We start from the raw sequence: 22,855 nt of genomic DNA, 5'->3' as shown, positions 1-22,855 counted from the left end.
CATGTCGTCTGCAAACAGTGAGAGTTTCACTTCTTCTCTCCCTATTTGGATTCCTTTTATTCCTTTTTCTTGCCTGATTGCTCTGGCCAGGACCTACACTACTATGTTAAATAAGAGTGGTGATAGAGGACATCCTTGTCTCATTCCTGTTTTCAGGGGGATGGCGCTCAGTTTTTGCCCATTGAGTATCATGTTGGCTGTGGGTTTGTCATATATGGCCTTTATTATGTTGAGGTAGTTCCCCTCTATGCCCATTTTGTTCAAAGTGTTTATCATAAATGGCTGTTGGATCTTGTGAATGCTTTCTCTGCATCTATTGAGATGATCATGTGGTTTTTATTCCTCAGTTTGTTGATGTGGTGTATCACGTTGATTGATTTGTGGATGTTGAACCATCCCTGTGTCCCTGGTATGAATCCCCCTTGATCATGATGTATGATCCTTTTGATGAATTGCTGAATTCTGGTTGCCAAAATTTTGTTTAGAATTTTTGCATTTATGTTCATCAGCGATATTGGTCTGTAGTTCTCTTTTTTTGTGGTGTCCTTGTCAGGCTTTGGTATCAGTGTGATGTTGGCCTCGTAAAATGTGTTAGGAAGTGTTCCATCCTCCCTAATTTTTTGGAATAGCTTGGAAAGGGTAGGTATTAAATCCTCTCTGAAAGTTTGGTAGAATTCCCCAGGAAAGCCATCTGGTCCTGGGGTTTTATTCTTTGGGATGTTTTTGATTGCTGTTTCAATCTCTTTCCTTGTGATTGGTCTGTTCAAATTGTCTGCTTCTTCTTGAGTGAGCTTTGGGAGATTGTAAGAGTCCAAGAATTTATCCATTTCCTCTAGGTTATCCGTTTTGTGGGCATATAATTTTTCATAGTATTCTCTTATAATCCATTATACTTCTGCAGAGTCTGTTGTTATTTCTCCTCTTTCATTTCTGATTTTGTTTATTTGAGCTTTCTCCCTTTTTTTCTTTGTAAGTGTGGCTAGGGGTTTGTCAATTTTATTTATCTTCTCAAAGAAACAGCTGTTTGTTTCATTGATCCTTTCTACCGCCCTTTTCATTTCAATAGCATTTATTTCTGCTCTGATTTTTATTTCTCTCCGTCTGCTGACTTTGGGCTTTGTTCTTCTTTCTCTAATTCAGTTAGGTGTAGTTTAAGATTGCTTATTTGGGACTTTTCTTGTTTGTTAAGATGTGTCTGTATTGCTATGAATTTTCCTCTTAATACAGCTTTTGCTGTATCCCATATGAGGTGGTATGGCATGTTATCATTTTCATTTGTCTCCAGGTATTTTTTTATGTCTTCTTTAATTTCTTCAATGATCCATTGCTTGTTCAGTAGCATATTGTTTAGTCTCCACATCCTTGTGCCTTTCTCAGCTTTTTTCTTGTAATTAACTTCTAGCCTTATAGCATTATGATCGGAGAAGATGCTTGTTATTATTTCAATTTTTTTTAAATTTGTAGAGGCTTGCCTTGTTTCTCAACATATGGTCTATCCTTGAGAATGTTCCATGTGCACTTGAGAAGAATGTGTATTCTGCCTTTTTTGGATGAAGTGTTCTATATATGTCTATTAAGTCCAATTGTTTTAGTTTTTCATTTAGCTCCACTATTTCCTTGTTGATTTTCTGTCTGGATGATCTGTCCATTGATGTGAGTGGGGTGTTGAGGTCCCCTACTATTATTGTGTTGTTTTTAACATCTTCCTTTAGGTCTGTTAATAGTTGCTTTATGACTCTCGGTGCTCCTGTGTTGGGTGCATAGATTTTTATAAGCGTTATTTCTTTTTGATGAAGTGTCCCTTTGATCATTATATATTATCCCTCTGTGTCTCTCTTTACTTGCCTTATTTTGAAATCTGCTTTGTCTGATATAAGTGTTGCAACACCTGCTTTATTTTGCTTGCTATTAGCTTGAAGTATTGTCCTCCACCCCTTCACTCTGAGCATGTGTTTGTCCTTGGGGCTGAGGTGTGTTTCCTGGAGGCAACAAATTGTTGGATCTTGTTCTTTAATCCATTTTGCCACTCTGTGTCTTTTTATTGGAGAGTTCAATCCGTTTACATTGAGAGTGATAATTGATGCATGTGGACTTAAAGCTGTCAATGTGTTGCTCATTATCTGGCTTTCCTGCTTTTCTCTTCCTGGGTGCTTTATCCTACCCATTTGATACTGCAATTTCTTATGCTGGCTTTCTTTGATTTTTCCTTATTTATGTTTTGTGGCTCTGTTCTGTTTTTTAGTTTAGTGGCTACCCTGAAGTTTGTATTTAGAATCTCATGTATAATATAGTCTATTCTCTGGTGGCCTCTTACTTACTTGGCCTAGACTGATTTAGTCCCTTTGCTCTTCCCCTCCTAAATTACTATTTTCATCTCTTATTCCAACTCATGTTATGAGTTTTTAGTTAGAGTGATAAGATCGTCTTTGCTTTGGTGGTTTCCTTACCTGTATCCTAATGCTATAGTTGAATATTTACTATCCTATTCTGGTTTTATCTATCTGTCTCCCTACTCTGTGGTTTGTAACCCCTTTCTCTTTTCTTTTTTCAGGTATGAGAGCCTTCTTGAGGATTTCTTATAGTGGAGGACTTTTGGTTACAAATTCCCTTAACTTTTTTTTGTCTGGAAAATATTTAATTTCTCCCTCATATCTGAAGGATATTTTTGCTGGATGGAGTATTCTTGGCTGAAGATTTTTATCTTTTAAAGTTTTAAATATGTCATTCTATTCTCTCCTAGCTTGTAAGGTTTCTGTAGAGAAATCGGCTGAAAGCCTGATAGGAGTTCCTTTGTAGGTTATTTTCTTCTGTCTTGCTGCCCTGAGTATTCTTTCTTTGTCTTTCATTTTTGCCATTTTTACTACTATATGCCTTGCAGTAGGTCTTTTTACATTGACAAATCTAGGAGATCTGAAAGCTTCCTCCACACACATTTCTCCCTCAATCCCTAGATTTGGGAATTCTCTTCTATAATTTCATTAAGCACACTTTCTGCTCCATTTTCCTTTTCCACTCCCTCAGGACTTCCGATGATTCTTTCATTTGTTCTCCTCATTGAATCCGCTATTTCTCTGATATGTCCCCCTTTTTTTTATCCTCAGTTCTCTTTCTTCCTCTGTGTGGAGCCATTCAGCCTGTCTATCTTCGATTATGCTAATTTGCTCCTCTATGGTTTCTACATGGGAATTCATGGAATCTGTATTCTGTTTTATCTGGTCCATTGTATTTTTCATCTCTAGTATTTCTGTTTGATTCTTCTTTATAGTTTCAATCTCTTTTGTGAAGTAACTCCAGAACTCGTTGACTTGTTTCTCTATCTTTCCCTCTACCTCATTGAGTTTTTTGATGATAGCTACTCTGATCTCATTTTCACTTAGTTTACCTATTTCCAAGTCCTCAGGACTTAATTCTGTGTTTTTATTGTTTTCCTTTTGGTCTGGAGCTTTTATAAATTGCTGAATGGTAGAGGAGCAGTTTTTGTGCATGATGGTAGTATTTGGTTGCTGTTGCAGCCTGTCGCCACTAGATGGGGGTTGAGAGCCACACGTTCTGAGCTCTCTGCATTCAGCCAAGATGGTGGCGGACAGCGCGGGTTGCAGGAGGAGGGGCACTTTGTCTCGTGCCCTGATCTGGATTCCGATCAGCTCTCGTTCTCTGGTCTCCTAGGGCCCTGGCTTGATGGGGTCCCTGCACACGGGACCTTTCCCCTGTCAGTGGGTTTCCACTGCACCAGCAGCAGGAGTCCTGGATGATCCCCCAGTCACACGGCCCCTCCCCCGCTCCTTCCCTCACCTGCGGCAGCGATCCCAGTCTCTAGGGGAGGGAGCAAAGTTCTCTCTTACCCAGTTCCAGCTCCTCCGAGGCTGGCTGCAGCCTCTTCATCCTTTGTCATCTTGTAGCTGTAGTTTTCTGATGGTCTGGTATTAGGGTTATTGGTTGAAATTCAGTTTTTCCAATTCTTTGGTTGTAGTTTGGAGGGGAGAGAGTCCTGGGTCAGCTCACCCCACCATTTTCCCTCTCATTGCCCTGTCACTTTTAAGTCAAACCAAAGAAAGAAGAATTTCTCCTTGGAGAAAATGCCTTCATCTTCCACCACTGTTGCCTACACTGACAGAATATTGGCTGAAAATTTTCCACTCTCTTATCTGTGTACCCAAGGAAGCTGAATTATTTGGAAAGAGGAAAGTCAATAAAATGATTTATTTAAGGAGGAGTCTGAGATTTCAAATCTTGAGATAATAATAAAATATCCCTGTTGCCCTTTTCCTATAATTTTCTGATTCCTGCTTATGTGAAAACCCAATTGGGCTTCCCAGGGACAGAACTCAAGGAATGGAAAGCTTCAGTGGTAACAATCAGAGAGGGTCAGTGTGTCCCAGTGAGGCCTGGTGGTGTAAGAAGGAAAAGAGGAGAGAAAGTGGGTGCAGTGCTTTATCTTTAGAGAAATGAGACTGAGACTGTCCTATATTTATTCAGTCAACAAAGGTGAAGTCACTATACTTTGAAGGTACTTTAGTTTCTACTGAACTTAGTTTTTTCTAGCTCTTGTTCTGTTTCCTTCTGTCTCTTTTTGGAATCTAGAGCCTCTCTCCAATAACAGTTATTTTTCCAGAGAGTTTCCACCTCTTTTCTACTCTTTCCCATAATTGTAGGCTCCTGTTGGATTTCCTGTGTCCAATCATTAATTCACTAACTACTTTCTGGAGATCTATTATGCACAAGATATTGCCTACTTTATCGTAATGTGATTGGAATTTTCTTTTCTCTAACTATTTTTGCAGCAGATTTGACTCACTGATAGCACTTAGTAATTCTGTATTGACTGTTGCTGTTTCATTTTAGTGTCCACAATATCATCTACAAATAATACAATTATTTCTGATGTCCGGTACACAGGACAATTTCTTTTTCTCATTTTACAACTCTCTTTACATGTTCAGGAGACTATTGAGTAATTGAAGTTGAAGTAGACTGCCTTAGTCTGTTCATGAATTTAACATAAACATTTTAGTGTTATATTTTAGAATATCATGTTGGCTGTAGTTGTAAAGCAGCCATTCTTTATTGGATTAAGAAATTGTCCTTAATGTCCTCATTTAGCTCAAGGCTCTGTCCTGGCTGCTAACCACAGTAACAACTGTTTCATTTTTTCAAATACATTTTCTACTGTGATTATAGTAATGATTTCTCTTCCTTCACCTAGTTTTCTGATGAATTATGTTAACAAAAAACACGGTATTAAACCAACTTCCCATTCTTAGAATAATATTACTTCTTCATGATGTATTGTTCTCTTAAAGTGCCAATGAATGCATTTGATTTAACTTTATTATTAAATTTTATGTCCACATTCAGGCATATGTGAGCTTGAAGATTTCTTTTTTGTGTTATAATTGATGCTTTGGGTATCAATCTTTATTATACATTTAAAATTTGTCTGTGTTGGACACCTACTATGTGCTAGGCATCATGGAAGTCCCTAGAAAGACAATAGTGAGCAAAAACACGTCCTCTGACCCACAAGTGAACATAAAATTACCAATATGAGAAGCATATCCAGGAATACCACAGGATACTTGACTTGTGGACCTCACAAACTCTGTCCTCCTGACCCTCCCCCTCTGTTCTCCATCTCACTGGCCTCACAAATCCTTACCATTCCCCAGCTCACTCACCCTCAGGGCAACCATGAATTTTGTTCTCTCAGCCCAAAATACTTGCCCTTTCCTTATTTCCTCTGATAACAATTTTCCATCTTGCCTCTAACAGATCAAATATTCATATTTCATAGAAGACTTTTCTACCTACCTCTTAGACTAAATTGGTCCTCAATGATTTTTTCTCTTTAATTAATTAACATTCTCCAACACTAATAACACTGAATCTTTTTTCTATCATGGAAAATGTAAACATTTATTTTTAACTCCTAAATTTTCCTTTCATCTTTTGGGAAGATTTTGTTTATAGAAGCTTTGAATATTTTTTATTAAATCTATCAGCCATAATTTTTTAAATTAACTTTGTTGACTTTTAATACAATGTATCCCCACTTCTGTGCATGTACACATGAGCACACATTCTTTTTATTTTGTTTGAATGGTTTTATGATTTTGTTCCCTCCTCTTACCTATGTAGTCCACATGCTTTTCCCTCTTCTTCTTGGAAGAATCCACTTGGCAGGCAGTCTCTGAAAGAGGGAACCACAGGAATCTTCATTAATTAGTGCTGCATGACAGTCAAAAGAGGTAACAGACTTGTTCTGTTTATAATGATCAGATTCCATCTTTGATGACTTCCCTAGTTTAAGGGAAATATGATAAATGATAGTCATGAAAAACAGATTTATTGTGATTATAAGAAGAAAAGTTCGTGTATGAAGTGTCCTGTATGTCACAGGACCCAAACTAGAAAACGTACATGTGTCATCTCATTTAATTAACTCATCTAACAATGTAGGGGATATTTCTACTCCCATTGTAGAGGCAAAGTATCTGCAGCTAAGAGAGATTAGATAACCTCCTCTGGGTTGCACATAAAATTAGTGGACCAAAATTTTATTCCAGGAAGTCTGGCTCAAGGTCCTATTTTCTAAATCACATGTCTATACTGTACTTTGGGAGAGTTATAGTTCAAAAATAATTGTCACAAAAGAAATTAATAATAATAATAGCTTTCATTTATTGAGATTCTACTGTGCACAAGGCCATTCCTAATCCTCACAAAGAAGATAATAACAGTAGCCACATTTTTAGAAAGAAAGAAAAAATAAGACACATGAGAGTTAACTGTCACACCAATATGAAGTGTCAAGTCACAGAATTAAGATTGTTTGAGTTGAAAACCCATGTCTTAACCACTATATAGAATTATTAGAATGAAGGAAGTATGGAAATTATCAAAGAAAAGACCTTAACTGTCTTCAATTATTTTGGAAGAGTCGTATCAAAGAATAAACTGGTTTATGTCCATAGGTTCAAATAGAAGAATTAGAATCAGTGAGTAGGAAATGAAAAGAGAGGGAGAGAGGTTTCTGCTAAGTTAGAGAAAGTCTGAATGATCACACACATTTAAAATGAAAATGGGCTACCACTTGACTGAGTGAATCGGTTCATTGGAAAGAATCAACAGAGGGTGGAGTTTGTCCACCTAAAGGTGAAATCAAGAGGTGCCAACTACCTGAGGTGCCAGGTGGATGTTCATTGAACATTGCTTTTGCCTCCTTCCCCAGAAGACACATCAGCTACATGGAAGCCGGAAACCACACAGAAGTGTCAGAATTCTTCCTCCTGGGTCCCCTAGAAGATTCTGAACTGCAGCCTCTGATCTTTGAGCTATTCCTGCCCATGTACCTGGTTAGTGTGATCAAGAACCTGCTCATCATCCTAGCCAGCAGCTCTGACTCCCAGCTCCACACCCCCATGTTCTTCTCTAACCTGTCCTTTGTTGACTTCTACCTCATCCCCACCACTGTCCCAAAGATGCTAGTGAACATCCAGACACAGAGAAAAGACATCTCCTACATAGGAAGCTTCACTCAGGTGTATTTTTTAATGACTTTTCTTGGGCTGGACAATTTTCTGATGGCCTCGGGCCAGTTTTCGGTCATATGCTACCCCCTGCACTACACAGTCATCATGAACCCACACCTCTGTGGCGTCTGGGTTCTCTGATGTCTTGCTTCATCATTTCCTGGGTCTCCCTGCTTCATATTCTACTGCTGAGGTAGCTGACCTGTATAGGCACTGAAATTCCACATTTCTTCTGTAAAGTGGCTCAGGTTCTCAAAGTGGCCCTCTCTGACACTCTTATCAATAACATCTACTTGTATGTAGCCACTACCCTACTGGGTGTGTTTCGTATCACTGAGATTCTGTTTTCTTACTCTCAGATTGTCTCCTCCTTAATGAGGATGGCCTCCACTGAGAGCAAGTATAAAGCACTTCCCAGCTGTGGTTTTCACCTCTCTGCAGTCTCCTTGTACAATGGGACAGACCTGGGGGTCTACCTGAGTTCTGTTGTGACCCATTCTTTCCAGAGAAGCTTGATTGCCTTAGTGATGTACACCATGGTCACCCCCATGCTGAACCCCTTCATCTACAGCCTAAGGAGTAGGGATGTGAAAGGGGCCCTGGGAAGGTTCTTTTGCCAAGCAGCCTTTTGTCCATGATGGGTCACTGGCCTCAGAACTTAGGGGACATTTGAGCCCCAAAGGCTAGTGTTTCAATTTAAATCTCCTGGTTCTTTTTCTCCTCTAAAAGACATGCTTGATTTCTTCAGTTCCCAAAACTCCCCTGACTTCACTTTTATTTGCTTTTGTGTTAGTTTCCCTTTAACAATGTCCTCAGTAATTGGTTTTTGACTTTTCTTGCTTATATGCTGTCCATAAAGTTCCATGTGTGGTCAGCTTTCTTGCAGTCATTCTTTAGATTTCTAACTGTCAGTTTAAAGCACTTATCATATCAGGTGCTGATGTGGTTTCCCCCAAATTATCCTCTCAGATGTTGACGTTCTTCACCTTCATTTGGTTGTGGACTTATTTTTCTAAAAAAAAAATGGAATTAAAATTACACAGTAGTAACAATTGCTTACCACATCAGGAGTGTGCTTATTACTTCACACATATGATTTTATTTCTTCTTGAAAACATTTCTTTGAGACATTTTCTCTCATTCACCCACTTTTTAAGAGACGAGACTGACATTGAGTTGGACTCTAACCTGGCCAGCTGACACTGACTGCTACCCTGTTTTTCATAAGAACAGTGATGTGATTTTCAGCTTCAAAGTAGGAATGTAAGTTTGAAAGCTAGTTTGTTGAGATGATTAATGGTAGTATACCACTTAGAATAACTCTGAGGTGTTGCTTCACTATTTGTGATCCTTCTTTCCTTATTTAATTAATTCCTTTCTTATTTCCTTCATTTATTTGCCCTTTATTTCCCATCACTGCAATTTTGAGATATACCATCTATGATCCTAAAACACATAATAATGAATAGAATAGAAACAGAGTTGTTTTCTTGTGTCATTTATTTTCTGTTTTCTGGGACACTCTGGAAGTGCCATTAGGAATCCTAGTTACACACATGTGGAATGTGTTGAGAACTTAAGTTACTTATTGACAAGAGTGTTGATAGAATTGAGTTTACAGGGAAGGATGGAGTAGAAATTGCTGTCAACATTCCTCCCATGTTCCCTGAAATCCTCTCAGCATCTCCATTGTATAACTGCCAATGCCCAGCATGAACCGGAACCTACTTTGCCCAGTATGTGGAAACAGAAGTGACAGGAAATGATGCCTCATCAGAGACGGCCCTTGAGGGAGAGATTTGGGGAATGCATTCCCCTTCAGCCTTTAGCTGGGACAATTCTGAGGTTTGGACTTGGTGTCATTTTCCAGAATTTCCCACAGGATGAAAACTCTGCTCATTTCCTTAGGTAGCTGATTCAATGCCAGCTTTATTGGATGTAATTTCTTCCCTGTGTATACTTCTACTGTCTCCCAACTATTTATTGCTCCTTCCAATAAAATGCTTGCACATGAATCCTTGGCTCATCATGTGCTTCTGTGGGAATGGAAACTAACACAGGTGATAAGGACTGTGATGTGTCAAAACAAAATTATGAAAGGATTTAGGAAATTTGAGAGAAAAAAAGAAAGTAATTATTGGAGACAGTAAGGACTGCAAAGTTACTCAAAACTTGCAATTCATTAGAGACTTATTTGATGTGGTTTCAATTCACTTTGATTCTATTAAGTTTAATCCAATGTGCGTGTATTGTCTACTGTGTACAAATTGAGCAGGGGACCAGAGAGATACAAATGATTGCAATACAGAGGGATGAGAATAATAATATTGCTGTGTATTTGATCCTGTGGAAAACAAAGGTAAAAGTTTTCAACTTATCTTGAGTAATTCCAGGAAAAGCTCTTTAGGCATTTATTTTTTAACATTTTTGTTGAGGTATAATTTACATACATGAAATTCACCCATGATAATGTAAATTCAATGATTTTAGTAAATTTATCGTTAGGCAATCATTATCACAATATGTCTATCATCTCAAAACTACCCTTCTGTCCATTTTCAGTTAATTCCCACTCCCACCTCAGCCCTAGAAAGCCATCTATCACTATCTGTCTCTATAATTTTGCCTTTGCTAGATATTTTATATAAATTGAATCATACAATATGTCATCTTTTGTATCTGGCTTCTTCTACTTACCAATGTTTTTGAGGGTCATCCATGTGGAAGTATGTATCAATATTTTGTTCCTGTTAATTGCAGAATAGTATGCTATTGTATGTATATACCACATTTTTTTAATCTAGCCACCAGCTGATGGACATTTGGATATACCTAGTTTAGGATTATTATGCATAATGCTACTATGAACATTTGTGCACGTGCCTCTCTGTCGACACGTGTTTTCTTTTCTGTTGGGTAGATGACTTGGAGTGCAAATACTGGGCTATATGGTAAATTTATACTTAACATTTTTATTTTTTTTGTGTGAGGAAGATTGTCACTGAGCTAACATCTGTGCCAATCATCCTCTATTTTATGTGGGATGCCACCACAGCGTGGCTTGACGAGCAGTGCTAGGTCTGTGCCTGGGATGCAAAACTGCAAACCCCAGGCCGCCCAAGTGAAGCATGTGAACTTAACCAATATGCCACCAGGCCAGCCCCTATAGTTAACTTTTTAAGAAACTGTCAACTATATTCCAAAGTGGCTGCACCATTTTACATTCTCACCATGAAAGCATGAAGGTTCCAGTTTTCCTACATCTTGGCCAACACTTGCTATTCATGAAAAACTTCTAATAGGAGGCTATGTTTGAATGTTGAATAACAAAAAAAATCAGTAAAAATTTAACTACAGAATAGGTTTCAGTGACATTCAAGAGACATTCAAGAATGAGGCATATCAGGAAGATATGTGGAACTTATGGCTGAGATAGTAGAAATAAGGTCAGATATGTAGATGGAGGACAGACCATTGAAAATCTAATTTGACATACTAAAGATATTTAAAGCTATTAATCATCAGTTCCATGCCGTAATCATATGTATCATATGAGGATTTTATGATTGTCCTCAGTGTGAGAAATTGGAGGAAGAGGGAATAGTGAAGAGGCTGTGAAAACAGTCCAGGGGAGAAATAATGAGGACCTGACCTAGGCCAGTAGCAACAAGATGGGTAGGTTTTGAAAGAAAGATGTATTAGTTACCTATTTCTTCTGTACCAAATTGCCATAATTCTAGTGGCCTAAAACAAAATAAATTTATATTATAATTCTGGAGGTCAGAAATCTAAAATGTATAAGCAAAGCTGCTTTCTTCTGGAGGCTCTAGAGGAGAATCTGTTTCTTTGCCTTTTCCAGATTCTAGAGGCCCCCTTCATTCATTGGCTCATGGCCCCTATCTCTGTCTTCAAAGTCAACAGTATAGCATCTCCAAATTTCCCTGTAACCCTTCTGATTTTCTCTTCTGATGATGCTTGTGATTATCTCAACACACCCAGACAATTCAGGATAATTTTCCCATCTCAAGATCCTTAATTTAATCACATCTGCAAAATGCTTTTGGCATCTATGGTAATATAGTCACAGGTTCTGCAGATTCGTACATGGACATCTTTGGTAGGCTACGGTCAAACTACCACAAGAGACATGTGTGAGATAGAATTTGCCAACAATTGATTGATAAGGCCTTGAGCTGAGAAGGTGGAGGGTCTGTGATGACATTCCTTGTTGATTTTCATAGGGCATGATCATCTCATTGTCCTGGCTCACAGAAAGATAAGTCTGCACTAGCAGCCAGGTCTTCTTTGCTGGAAGTGATAGAAGAGAATTTCCTGATTCATCTTATCCTAGCTGAGCAGAGGCTCAGCTGTACACTGGATACAGGGGCTCAAACACTATGAGGATTTTCTTTCAGATTATCACCTTTATTTTCTCAGACTGGTTACCTCCACATGGAAAGAGACATAAAAACCAGCAGTTCTGACAACTCACAACTGATAGCTTCACAATTAAAAAGACTTATTTTAGCTGCTCACCTGTAAAACAAAAAAAATCTCAGAAAAGGATTCTAATTGATACAATTGTGTGCTCTTTCTATCACAAATAAATTGTTGTCGGAAGACAGTGTCACTGGCAGCCCTTTCAGAACGACATTTGTTTATTCAATTCATAAAACCTATTTTTACTGAGTATTTATTATGCGTCAGTCAACATTTTAGGCCCAACTCCCAAGGATAAAGAGGATCAGGAGCACTGAGAAGGCTGGTTGTCATGTTATAAAGGATGGTCTTAATAAAGCACATTGAGAAATTTACATTTGTGAAGATAGTGAGTGACTTAGGTGAGTACATATCTGGGGAAAGAGCGCCCCAGGCAGAGGGTATGGTTAGTAAAAAGACCTTGAAGTGGGATGTAGCCTGGGAGGAATGTGGCTTCAGCAGAAAGAGTAAGGGGAAGCATAGTAGAAGAGGTGGACGGGTATCAGGGTCTGATCATGTGAGGCTTTCTCTGCCATTGAAGAACTTTTGTTTTAATTTACTCAGAGTGACAAGGGGAGTCATTTCTGGGTTTTGAGCAGACACACGATATGATTAGGATTTTAAAGAATCATTCCATATGCTGGCTTGAGAATGGATTGTATGGGGTGAGGAAGCCTGCTTGAAGCTGACTGCAGCAAGCCAGGTGAGATATAGGTAGCTAGGACCTACCGGAGATAGTAGCAAAATGGTTGAGAAGTGGTCAGTTCGGCTATATTTTCCGAGTGGATTTGTTGCCATGCAGGATATAGGTGTAAGAAAAAGAGAAGAAACAAGAATGAGTCCAGGGTTTGAAGCCTGAACAACTGAAAGAATAGAATTCCTTTGAATCAGGAAGGGCAGTGGGTGGAGAAAATTTGGCAATGAAAGGGGACATCAGAAGTTGAGGTTTGAAATATCAAAATTGAGATATTCCAAATATTGCGATTTCATTTATATGAGGTACCAAGAGTAGTCAATTTTATAGGTAGAGAAAGGGAGGAAGGGAAGAAGTGGGAAGTTAGTATTTAGTGGTGACAGAATTTCAGTTGGGGAAAATAAAAAAGTGCTAGAGATGGATGGTGGTAATGGTTCCCCAACAATGTGAATATACTTAATGCAAAGTATGCAGAATTATAGGCTTAACAATGCTTAAAATTGTACATTTTATGTTATATAAATTTAACCACATTGAAAAGAAGAATTAGCAAAAAATAATGAAGAAAGATTGTGAGATTTCTTTCAAATAATATTTTCTATATCATTATAAAATAATAGAGAATGGTTGGGATTTTTTAGTTAAAAATTTTAACATTAGTCCTCAACAGTGTTTACCAGGATTTCTAACCTACCACAACACTGACATTGTGGTCTGTATAATTATTTGTCATGAGGGGCTATACTGTGTATTATAAGATTTTAAACAGATCCCTGTCGTCTACCCACTAAATGCCGGGACTGAGTTGTGATAATCAGAAATGTCTCCAGACATTGCCAGTTGTCCCATAGGGGGCAAAATCAAACCGATTGAGAAGCAATTGAGTAGAACACTTTCCATAGGTGCCAGAGTTGATGGTGTTAACTTATTAACTTATTAAGACATGGGAATAACAGTAAAAGCAACATTTTAGGGAAGATAAAACATCAGTTTCATCTTGAAAATGTTGAGATGTGGGGCATACCCAACACCCTGTCAACTTAAAAAGTAAATTTGCCTATTATTTTGTCTCAAAATGAGTTTATTCAGGAATAGCCAAAAGAATTGCAATTTGGAATGTGCGTGGTATGGCAAAACATAGGCAAATAAGGAAAGGAAGAAGAGGAGCTGCCTTTATAGAGGAAAAGGGAGAGTAGGGAGGGGCTGTTCTAAATGAAAGTTCATTGGTGTAAAGTAACAGTTCAGGGTGGCAACTCTTCTCATTGGCTGAGCTGCCAGTTTCTCATTATCTGGGCTGTTACTGGCGGAAGAGGAGGGAAGTCTTTATTCGGTAGCAAAGTAGTTTTACATTCTGTCCAAGATGCAAGTTTCCCTTTCTTCCTGTTTGGTGTAATTGACGAGGTGTGATGAGAGTTCCCCTTAAAGGCCTTCTGGACTCCAATTTACTTAAGGTTTCTTTAATAAATTTCCACAACCATATTGGTGTTATTATCTCAGAGGTCAAATGTATTGGGCTGGCGATCATCGGCCCACCAGGTGGCAGCATAAATCAATTAACTGTAGAGAGAAAGGGAGAAGTTTCTATTGAGAGGGTCAGAAGTTAGAAAGACAATTCAGTGCTGGGTTGAATCCTACCCATAATCCTTCAGTTCTCGGTTATAAGGTCCCGCTGGATATATTCTCTCATTAGACACTACACCATGCATCACAACATTAGCCATCATTGTAATTAAATGATTATTTGTAGAATTATTTTAGTAATGCCTGCCAGCCTCTTAAAAACCTCCACCTGAACTTTTTGAATCCCATCCCTTCCTACTTTTGTGGGAAATTATGCTGTCTCTCATCCTTTCTTTGTGTTGTATATTCCAATGTCTGTATGCAATATTATAATTTCCAATGTCATGGGAATGTCCTACATTCCCATTTCTTTCAATGAAAATGAAACTCACTCATAGACCCATACTCTCCTTGGGGTATTGCTCCAAACTTGTGGAGAATTTGGTCTATACTTGTAACTTCTGTTTCCACTCTGTTCAGTCTCTCTTCAACCAACTCATCTGGAGTCCTTCTACCTCCATCACGTTTGCTTTCCCTGAGGTCTGCAGTAAGCATGTGTCCCCATAAATTCTAAGGGATATCTCCACTCTTCAAAATGCTTGATTTTCAGTAGCAATGTCATTAATGGCTTCATTCTCCTTCTGAAAACAGAGACTTTGTCATGCATTTCATTTTTGAGACAATGGGATTCTGAGGGCCAAGTACACTGGGCTCCTTGTAACATTGAAACATCCCCCAGGAAGAAACTCCTAACTGTTAAATTAAATCCTGTGAAGGGGAGGAAAGAATTAGGGCAGAATCTGAAGGAGCCCCAGGAGACTTCTTTGAAGGAAGATAAAGAAACTATTTTCGATATCCAGAATCATCTTGTTGACTATGAATGGTTGGATGTACCAGATAAAGAAGGAATAATTGGAAGAAGAAATTTGCCTCTCTCAAGCACTTTCTTCAGGGAAACAGAAGTGGCAGAAAATTTCGCTTCTATTATTCCCCATCTACTGCAAAGGTGCTTGATTGTTTAAAGAGTAGAAAGAAAATAGAACAATTTATTAAAAGAGGAGGTCAGAGAATTCAACCTTCAAGTTCCTGGAAACTTTAAATAAGGTTCCAGTGCCCCCAGAGTAAACCATCTTGGGCCTCCCAGGAATATGGGTTATAAATTTCCTGCCTGGAGCATCTCTCCGTAATTTCTGGGGAAAACTTTCTTTAGGAAAAACAGCTAGAGCCACTAGGGGTTGCCATAATGCCATCTGAAAGAGCCATTGTATCCTAGTAAAAGATGATATAGGTGGAGGAGCAGAAATGAATACACTGGTGGGAAAACTTTTATTAGACCAGGGTACTAAACAAGTGTCGGTACATAACATAACTAGGACATAAGCAAGTGTCACTCAAAGCATGCCTAGATCGCATCAGCGTCCCCTGGGAGCTTGTTAGACATGGAAACTCTTGTCGTTCATCTCAGTTCTACTAAATCAGAAACTCCAGGGTCAGGCCCAGCCATTAGTGTTTAAAAATCCATGAAGGTGGATCTTATGCATGTCTAAAATTTGAAAACAACTGCCCTAGAGGATTTGTTGAAATGGGTGATGAAGCTCCCACACAGGGCAGCATCATCAGACATCTGAGGGCCTTCCACCTCCAAAATCTTATCTACTAATAATGGTATATTTGTTTTCAACATTATAATACGTAACTCTGCTTTCTTTTTTCATCTAATGCATTTGTTTGAATTATTACTTTAATATTAAATACCTATGGTTTATAGCAGCAATTCTTGTATAATCTTTAATTGTCACTTCGTAATGCTTCCATTTGAAAAGAGCATTATCTCACTGAAAAATGCACAGTATTTATAGTTTGAAAGATATATCCTTATTTTTCTACTTTGAGAGCCAGTATCCCTCCTGACACACATGCATACACCCCACCATTTGCAGCAATGGCTGTTAAAAGTCATCAAATACATTTCAATTCTTATTGAACTTGCCAGCTTTTATGTTGACATATTTATGCAACAGATGAATGTAATTAATAATTCCTCAAGTTAAATAATTTCCTAAAATTAAAGCATATTTAAATTCCGGGGATAAGCATTATTGACCCATGTTGTATTGTCCTTTAACATACTAGTAAAGACAGCCTTAAAAACAAAAAAACAGACAAAAACAACTTAGAGATGTGGTTGCTAGCGGGGGAGGAAAATGGGTGAAGGAGGCCAAAAGGTACAAACTTAAATAAATAAAGGCACAGAATAGTGACTATAGTTAATAATATTGTATTGTATATTTGAAAGTTGCTAAGAGAGCAGATCTTGAAATTCTCATAACAACAACAAAAAAAATGTAACTACACGTTGTGATGAATGTTAACTAGATTTATTGTGGTAATAATTTCGCAGCATGTACAAATATTGCATCACTATGTTGTACAGCTGGAACTAAGATAATGTTACATGTCAATTATATCTAAATTAAAAAAAAAAAAAAGGTTGATCCACATGTCCAAAGAGATGGACTCTAGTGAATGCTGTGCTGCATTGCCCAGATCCTCTTTCAAGATTAAGGGTTTATTCTTCCAGGTGCAGGGAGTGCAGCCATCTGACATTCCTCAGACCTCACTGTCTTTGAGAATTGCCCTCAGCTGAAGGAACCTGCCTCAATGAAGGTCACGCCACTCAGCTCTCTTGCTATGGGAACATAAGTGACCAATAGCTATCTGCATCTACAACTGTGTTTACACTGAGGTTGCTCCTGGGCTGCTCCCACTGGGAGCAGAGCAGACTACCGGTGCATACAGATTGTCCTGGTCACGCAATGACATCAATGACTGGGTCAATTATACCTGCTAGGGTGGTGACCATTCTTGGCATGAGAGACTTGAAGTGGCAGGCAGGAGTACAGCTTGAAGTTTAATGGGATTTTGCCATGTCTCTGGAAGTGTTATCTTTTAGGAATCAAGACCTCCACACCTGCAGAGGCCAGATTTGTGGAGACCTGAAGCACAAACTCCCCAAGTGGCTCCCGGGAGTGATGTTAGGTGGGGCCACCTCTACTTCTAACCCTTGATTTCTGGACCCATGTATTCTCTAAATTGGAGATACAGCACATTATTATCGGCATTGATTTAGAGTGTATACTGTACCCTGTGAATTATGTAGTCAGCACTTTCTGTGTATCTGAATGTCTGCATGAAATATGATAATTCTCTTCAAAATGAAATGTCTTCCCATATCTTCCACTATTTTTTTTAACTGTCACATACTCTATACTCCCTTTCAACATTATTTTACCTCTGTACTACCTTTTCCTGACAGACTTTATATATGATTTATATGTGCTACCTATGTTGCTTCAATATTCACTCTTCAACCCACTGTACTTGGATTATTTCTGCCTCTGTCTCTTTATTTAGAAGTAACAAGTGGCACTATCCCTCATAGCAAGAAAAGCTTCCATGTTACTCGCAAATGCCAAGGGATACTTTTTAGTTCTCATTTGATTAGCCCTTTCAACAAAACCCAAAATATGAGCCACTGTGATTTTCTTCAGAAAGATCTTTTGCCTCCATGACATTGTGGATACCAAGTGATACTTGAAATCAACAAAGATTCTTCAAGAAAAGAACATCACAGAGAGTTTTTCCCTAGGTTTGATGCCTGTAGAAATTAAACTTTCCTTAGGGGACACCGTGTCACTTTTAATCAAACCAAAAGAGGAATTTCTCCGTGGAAAAAAAATAGCTGCTTCTTCCCCCACTGTTGCTTACACAGATACAACATTGGCTGATGAGTTTTCATTCTCTTATCTTTGCACCCCAAGAGAGCTGAATTGTTTGGAGTGAGGACAGTCAGTACAACAATTTATTTAATGAGAAGCTCTGAGAATTCAGCCCTTAGAGACTGGAAACTTTAAATATGTTTCTTTTGACTCTTACCCATAATTCTCTGATCCCAGTCAAATGCAAAACCAATTGGGCTTCCCAGTGACAGACCTCAGAAAACAGAAAGTTTTAGTGATATCAGTCAGAAAGGGTCAAAGTATACCAGTGAGGGCTGGTGGAGTAAGAAGGAAAAGAGGAGAGAAAGTCTGTACTGGGTTTTACCTCTAGAGTATCAAGACTGGGACAGTCCCATATTTATTTAGTTTACTGTGATGAAGTCTCTGTACTTTGAAGGACTTTAGTTTCTGTTGAACCCAGTCCTTCCCAGCTCTTGTTATTTTTCTTTCTGTCTCTTTTATGAATCTAGAGGCTTTCTCTGATAAGAGTTATTTTTCTGAGAGTCTCCACCTCTTCTCTACTCTTTCTCATAAATTGTAGATTGCTGTTGGATTTCCTGTGTCCAATCATTTATTCACTAACCACTCACTGGAGATCTATTATGCACCAGGTACTGTCTATTTTATTGCTTGTGTGATTGGATTTTTTCTATTGTATTTCCTAACTATTTTTGCAGCAGATACAACTCACTGATGGCACTTAATAGTTCTGTACTGATTGTTATTGTTTCACCTTAGTGTCCTCAACATCATGTACAAATGATGTAATTATTTCTGATGTTCGGTACTTAGCCCAATTTCCTTTTCTCATCTTACCAATCTTTTTAAATGCTCAGGAGACTATTGTGTGATTGAAGTTGGAGTAGACTGTCTTGGCCTGTTCATGAATTTACACAAATACTTTAGCTTTTTTAATGTAAAACAGCCTCTTGGCTGTAGTTATAAAACAACCATTCTTTATTGGGTTAAGAAATTGTTCTTGGTTTCCTCATTTAGCGAGAGACTCTGTCCAGGCTGCTAACCACAGTAGTTGCTGTTACATTCTCTCAAATGCATTTTCTATTGTGATTATGGTTATGATTCTCTTCATTGACCTATATTTGTGATGAATTATGTTAATAAACATCACAGTATTAAACCAGCTTCCCATTCCTGGAATAAGTATTACTTATTCATGATATGTTATTATCTTAAAATAGATGTGACTTCATTATATTTAACTTTACAATTCAATTTTGTGTCTATAGTCAGGCATATGTGAGCTTGAAGATTTCTTTTTTTGTGTCAGAGTTGATGCTTTGGGTCTCAGTCTTTATTATCCATCTAACATTTGTATATGTTGAGCAACTTCTTTGTGCCAGGCCCCAAGTAAGTCACTGGAAACAGAATGGTGAGCAGAAACACTCATGTCCTCTGACCCATAAATAAACATACAATTACCAACATGAGAGGCACATGAAGGAATAATACAGGATGCTGGACTTGTTGACCTCACACACTCTGGCCTCCTGACCCTCACTCTCTGTTCTCCATCTCACTGGCTTTTCAAATTGCTTCTATTCCAAAGCTCATCAACTCATATGGCAACTCTGAATTCTGTTCTCTCAGCCTAAAATGACTGCCCTTTCCTTATTTCCCCTGGTTAATAATTACTCATTCTTCCTCTCACAGCTCAAATATTCATATTTCAGAGAAGCCTTTTCCACTCACCTCCCCAGAGTAAATTGATCATCAATAACTTTTTTCTCTCTCTAATTAATTAGCATCCTCTAGGCATTAATGACATTGACATTTTTCTGTCACAGAGAATGTAAACATTTATCATCAGATCTTAAATTTGCCTTTCAACTTTTAGGAAGATTTTATTTATTGAAGCTTTGAATATTTTTTTATCAAATCAATCAATCATATATTTTTTAAATTAACTATACTGATTTTTAGTACAATACTTCCTTACTTCTGAGCACATACACATGAGCAAACACTCTCACACGTGCTTTGTACATTGTTTTAATGGTTTTGTGATTTGTTTCTTCCTCTTATCTATGTAGTCCACATCTTTTTTTCTCTCCGTGGAAGAAACCACCTGGCGGGCAGTCTCTGAAAGGGGGAGCCATAGGGACCTTCACTAAACAGAAGTGTTGAATGGTGATCAAAAGAGGTGATAGAGCTGTTGTGTTTATAATGGTCAGAATTCCATCCTTGATGATTACCCTAGTTTAGAGAGAATATTGAGAAATGATGGCCATGTAATACATATTTATTGTGATGTTAAGAACAGAAACTCACATTTGTCAAACATCTTCTGTATGTCACAGGAATCACACTAGAAAAATTGCATGCATCATCTCATTTAATTCACTCATCAGATTTGCAATGCAGGGAATATTTACTACTCCCGTTCTATAGGAGAGATATCTGCAGCTAAGAAAGATTAAATAACTTCCTCAAGGTCACACAGTAAATTGGTGGACCAAAATTCTATTCCAGGAAGTCTGACTCAAGATCCTATCTTCTAAATCACATCTCTATACCATACTTTTGTAGAGTTATATATCAAAAATAATAGTCATACAAGGAACAGATTAATAATGATGATAACCATCATTTATTGAGCACCTACTGTGCATAAAGGTATTTCTAAACTTTACAAAGAAGGTAATAGCAGTAACCACATTTTTAACTTTTTTTTTGTTTTTGATGAAGAAGGTTGGCCCTGAGCTAACATCTATGGCCAATCTTCCGCTTTTTGCTTGAGGAAGATTGTCCCTGAGCAAACATCTGTGGCAATCTTCCTCTATTTTGTATGTGGGATGCTGCCACAGCATGGCTTGATGAGCAGTGTGTAGGTCTGCCCCCAGGATCCGAACCTGCAAACAATGAGCCACCAAAGCAGAGTGCATGAACTTAACTACTGTGCCACCAGGTCGGCCCCAGTAACCACATTTTTAGAAAGAAAAATTATAAGACACAAGAAGGTTCACTGTGACATCAATTGGAAGCATCAGGTCACAGTATTAAGGTTGTTCGAATTGCAAATCCATGTCTTAATCACTATCATAGAGTTATTAGAATGAAGGAAATATGGACATTACCAAAGAAAAGATCTTAACGGTGTTCAACTAAGAGTCATATCAAAGAAGAAATTAATTTATGTCCATAGATTTGAATAAGAGAATTAGAACCAGTGAGTAGGAGAAAAAGAGAGAGAGAGAGATTTCTGCTAAATTAAAGAAACTGAGTGATCACACACATTTAAAATGGAAATGGGCTACCAATTGAATGAGTGAGTTACTGTTATTGGAAAGACTCAGGGGAGGGTGAATTTATCCATCAAAACATGGAATCAAGAGGTGCTGACTAGCTGAGGTTCCAACTGAATGATCATTGCACCTTGGTTTTGCCTCCTTCTCCAGAAGACACACCAGCTACATGGAAGCAGGAAACCACACCGAAGTCTCAGAATTCCTCCTCTTGGGTCTCTCAGAGGATCCTGAACTGCAGCCCCTGCTCTTTGGAGTGTTCCTGTCCATGTACCTGATCACTGTGCTTGGGAACCTGCTCATAATCCTAGCCATCGGCACTGACTCCCACCTCCACACCCCCATGTACTTCTTCCTCTCCAATCTGTCATTCGTAGACATCTGCTTCATCTCCACCACCATCCCAAAGATGCTAGTGAACATCCAGACACAGAGCAAAGACATTTCCCACATGGGATGTCTCACTCAAGTGTGTTTTTTTACAATTTTTGTTGGACTGGACAATTTCCTCCTGACCGTGATGGCCTATGACCGGTTTGTGGCCATATGCCACCCCCTGCACTACACAGTGATCATGAACCCACGCCTTTGTGGCCTCCTGGTTCTGATATCTTGGCTCATCATTTTCTGGATATCCTTGATTCATATTCTGTTAATAATGAGGTTGACATTCTGTATAGGCACAGAAATTCCACATTTCTTCTGTGAACTGGCTCAGGTTCTCAAATTAGCCTGCTCTGACACTCTAATTAATAACATCTTTTTGTATGTTACAACTGCCCTGCTGTGTGTGTTTCCTCTCACTGGAATCCTCTTTTCCTACGCTCATATTGTCTCCTCCTTAATGAAGATGAATTCTACTGAGGGAAAGTATAAAGCATTTTCCACCTGTGGGACACACCTGTCAGTGGTCTCCTTATTCTATGGAACAGGCCTAGGGGTTTACCTGAGTTCTGCTGTGATCCATTCTTCCCAGAGAAACTCAATCGCCTCAGTGATGTATACTGTGGTCACCCCCATGCTGAACCCCTTCATCTACAGCCTGAGGAACAAGGATGTTAAGAGAGCCCTGGGAAGGCCCCTCAGCAGAGCAGCCTCTTGTCTGTGATGGGTCACTGGCCTCAGAATTTAGTGGACATTGTGGGCCCCAAAGCAAATGTTGAGACTTTAAATCTCCTGGTTCTTTTTCTGCTCTAAAAGAAATGTTTGATTTCTTCAATTCCCAAATTAAACTTTTATTTGTTTGTATTAGTTTCTCCTCAACAACCTCCTCAGTAGGGTCTTTTTGACTTTTCTTGCTTATTCTCTGTCCATAAAATTCCATGTTTGGTCCCCTTTTTTCATCGATTCTTAAGATTTCTAACTTTAGATTTAAAGCACTTGTCATATCAAGTGCTGATGTGGTTTCTCCAAAAATTGTACTCTCAAATGTTGATGTTCTTCACCTTCCTTTGGTTGTGGGTTTGTTTTTCCAGAACAAATGGAGTGAAAATTATACTGCAGTCACACAAGCACTTACCACATCAGGACTGTGCTTGTTTCTTTACATGT

At 38.5% G+C, this 22,855-nt stretch overlaps 1 protein-coding gene, 1 long non-coding RNA gene and 1 pseudogene across 2 annotated transcripts in view; all 3 read left to right on the top strand.

Moving 5' to 3' along the window:
* LOC139084157 (uncharacterized) overlaps window positions 1–22,855 on the top strand; it is a 69,906-nt gene that overhangs the window by 9,566 nt on the left and 37,485 nt on the right. The gene's annotated exons all lie outside the window — the stretch shown is intronic.
* Window positions 7,136–8,277, top strand: LOC103561861 (olfactory receptor 7D4-like; annotated as a pseudogene).
* LOC103561860 (olfactory receptor 7D4-like) lies at window positions 21,474–22,430 on the top strand. The gene has a single exon (XM_008536690.2). The coding sequence runs from the start codon at window positions 21,474–21,476 to the stop codon at window positions 22,410–22,412; it is 939 nt and encodes a 312-aa protein (XP_008534912.1). The 3' UTR covers window positions 22,413–22,430.

The sequence above is a fragment of the Equus przewalskii genome, chromosome 6, assembly GCF_037783145.1.
Source record: "Equus przewalskii isolate Varuska chromosome 6, EquPr2, whole genome shotgun sequence".
In the NCBI taxonomy this organism is placed as follows: Eukaryota; Metazoa; Chordata; class Mammalia; order Perissodactyla; family Equidae; genus Equus; species Equus przewalskii.
Note: the sequence above shows the minus strand (reverse complement) of the source record. Positions and strands in the feature narration are given on the sequence as shown.

Bases quoted from the DNA above. Each gene is read 5' to 3' on its own strand.
- LOC103561860 (XM_008536690.2), top strand. From the start codon at position 21,474: ATGGAAGCAGGAAACCACACCGAAGTCTCAGAATTCCTCCTCTTGGGT.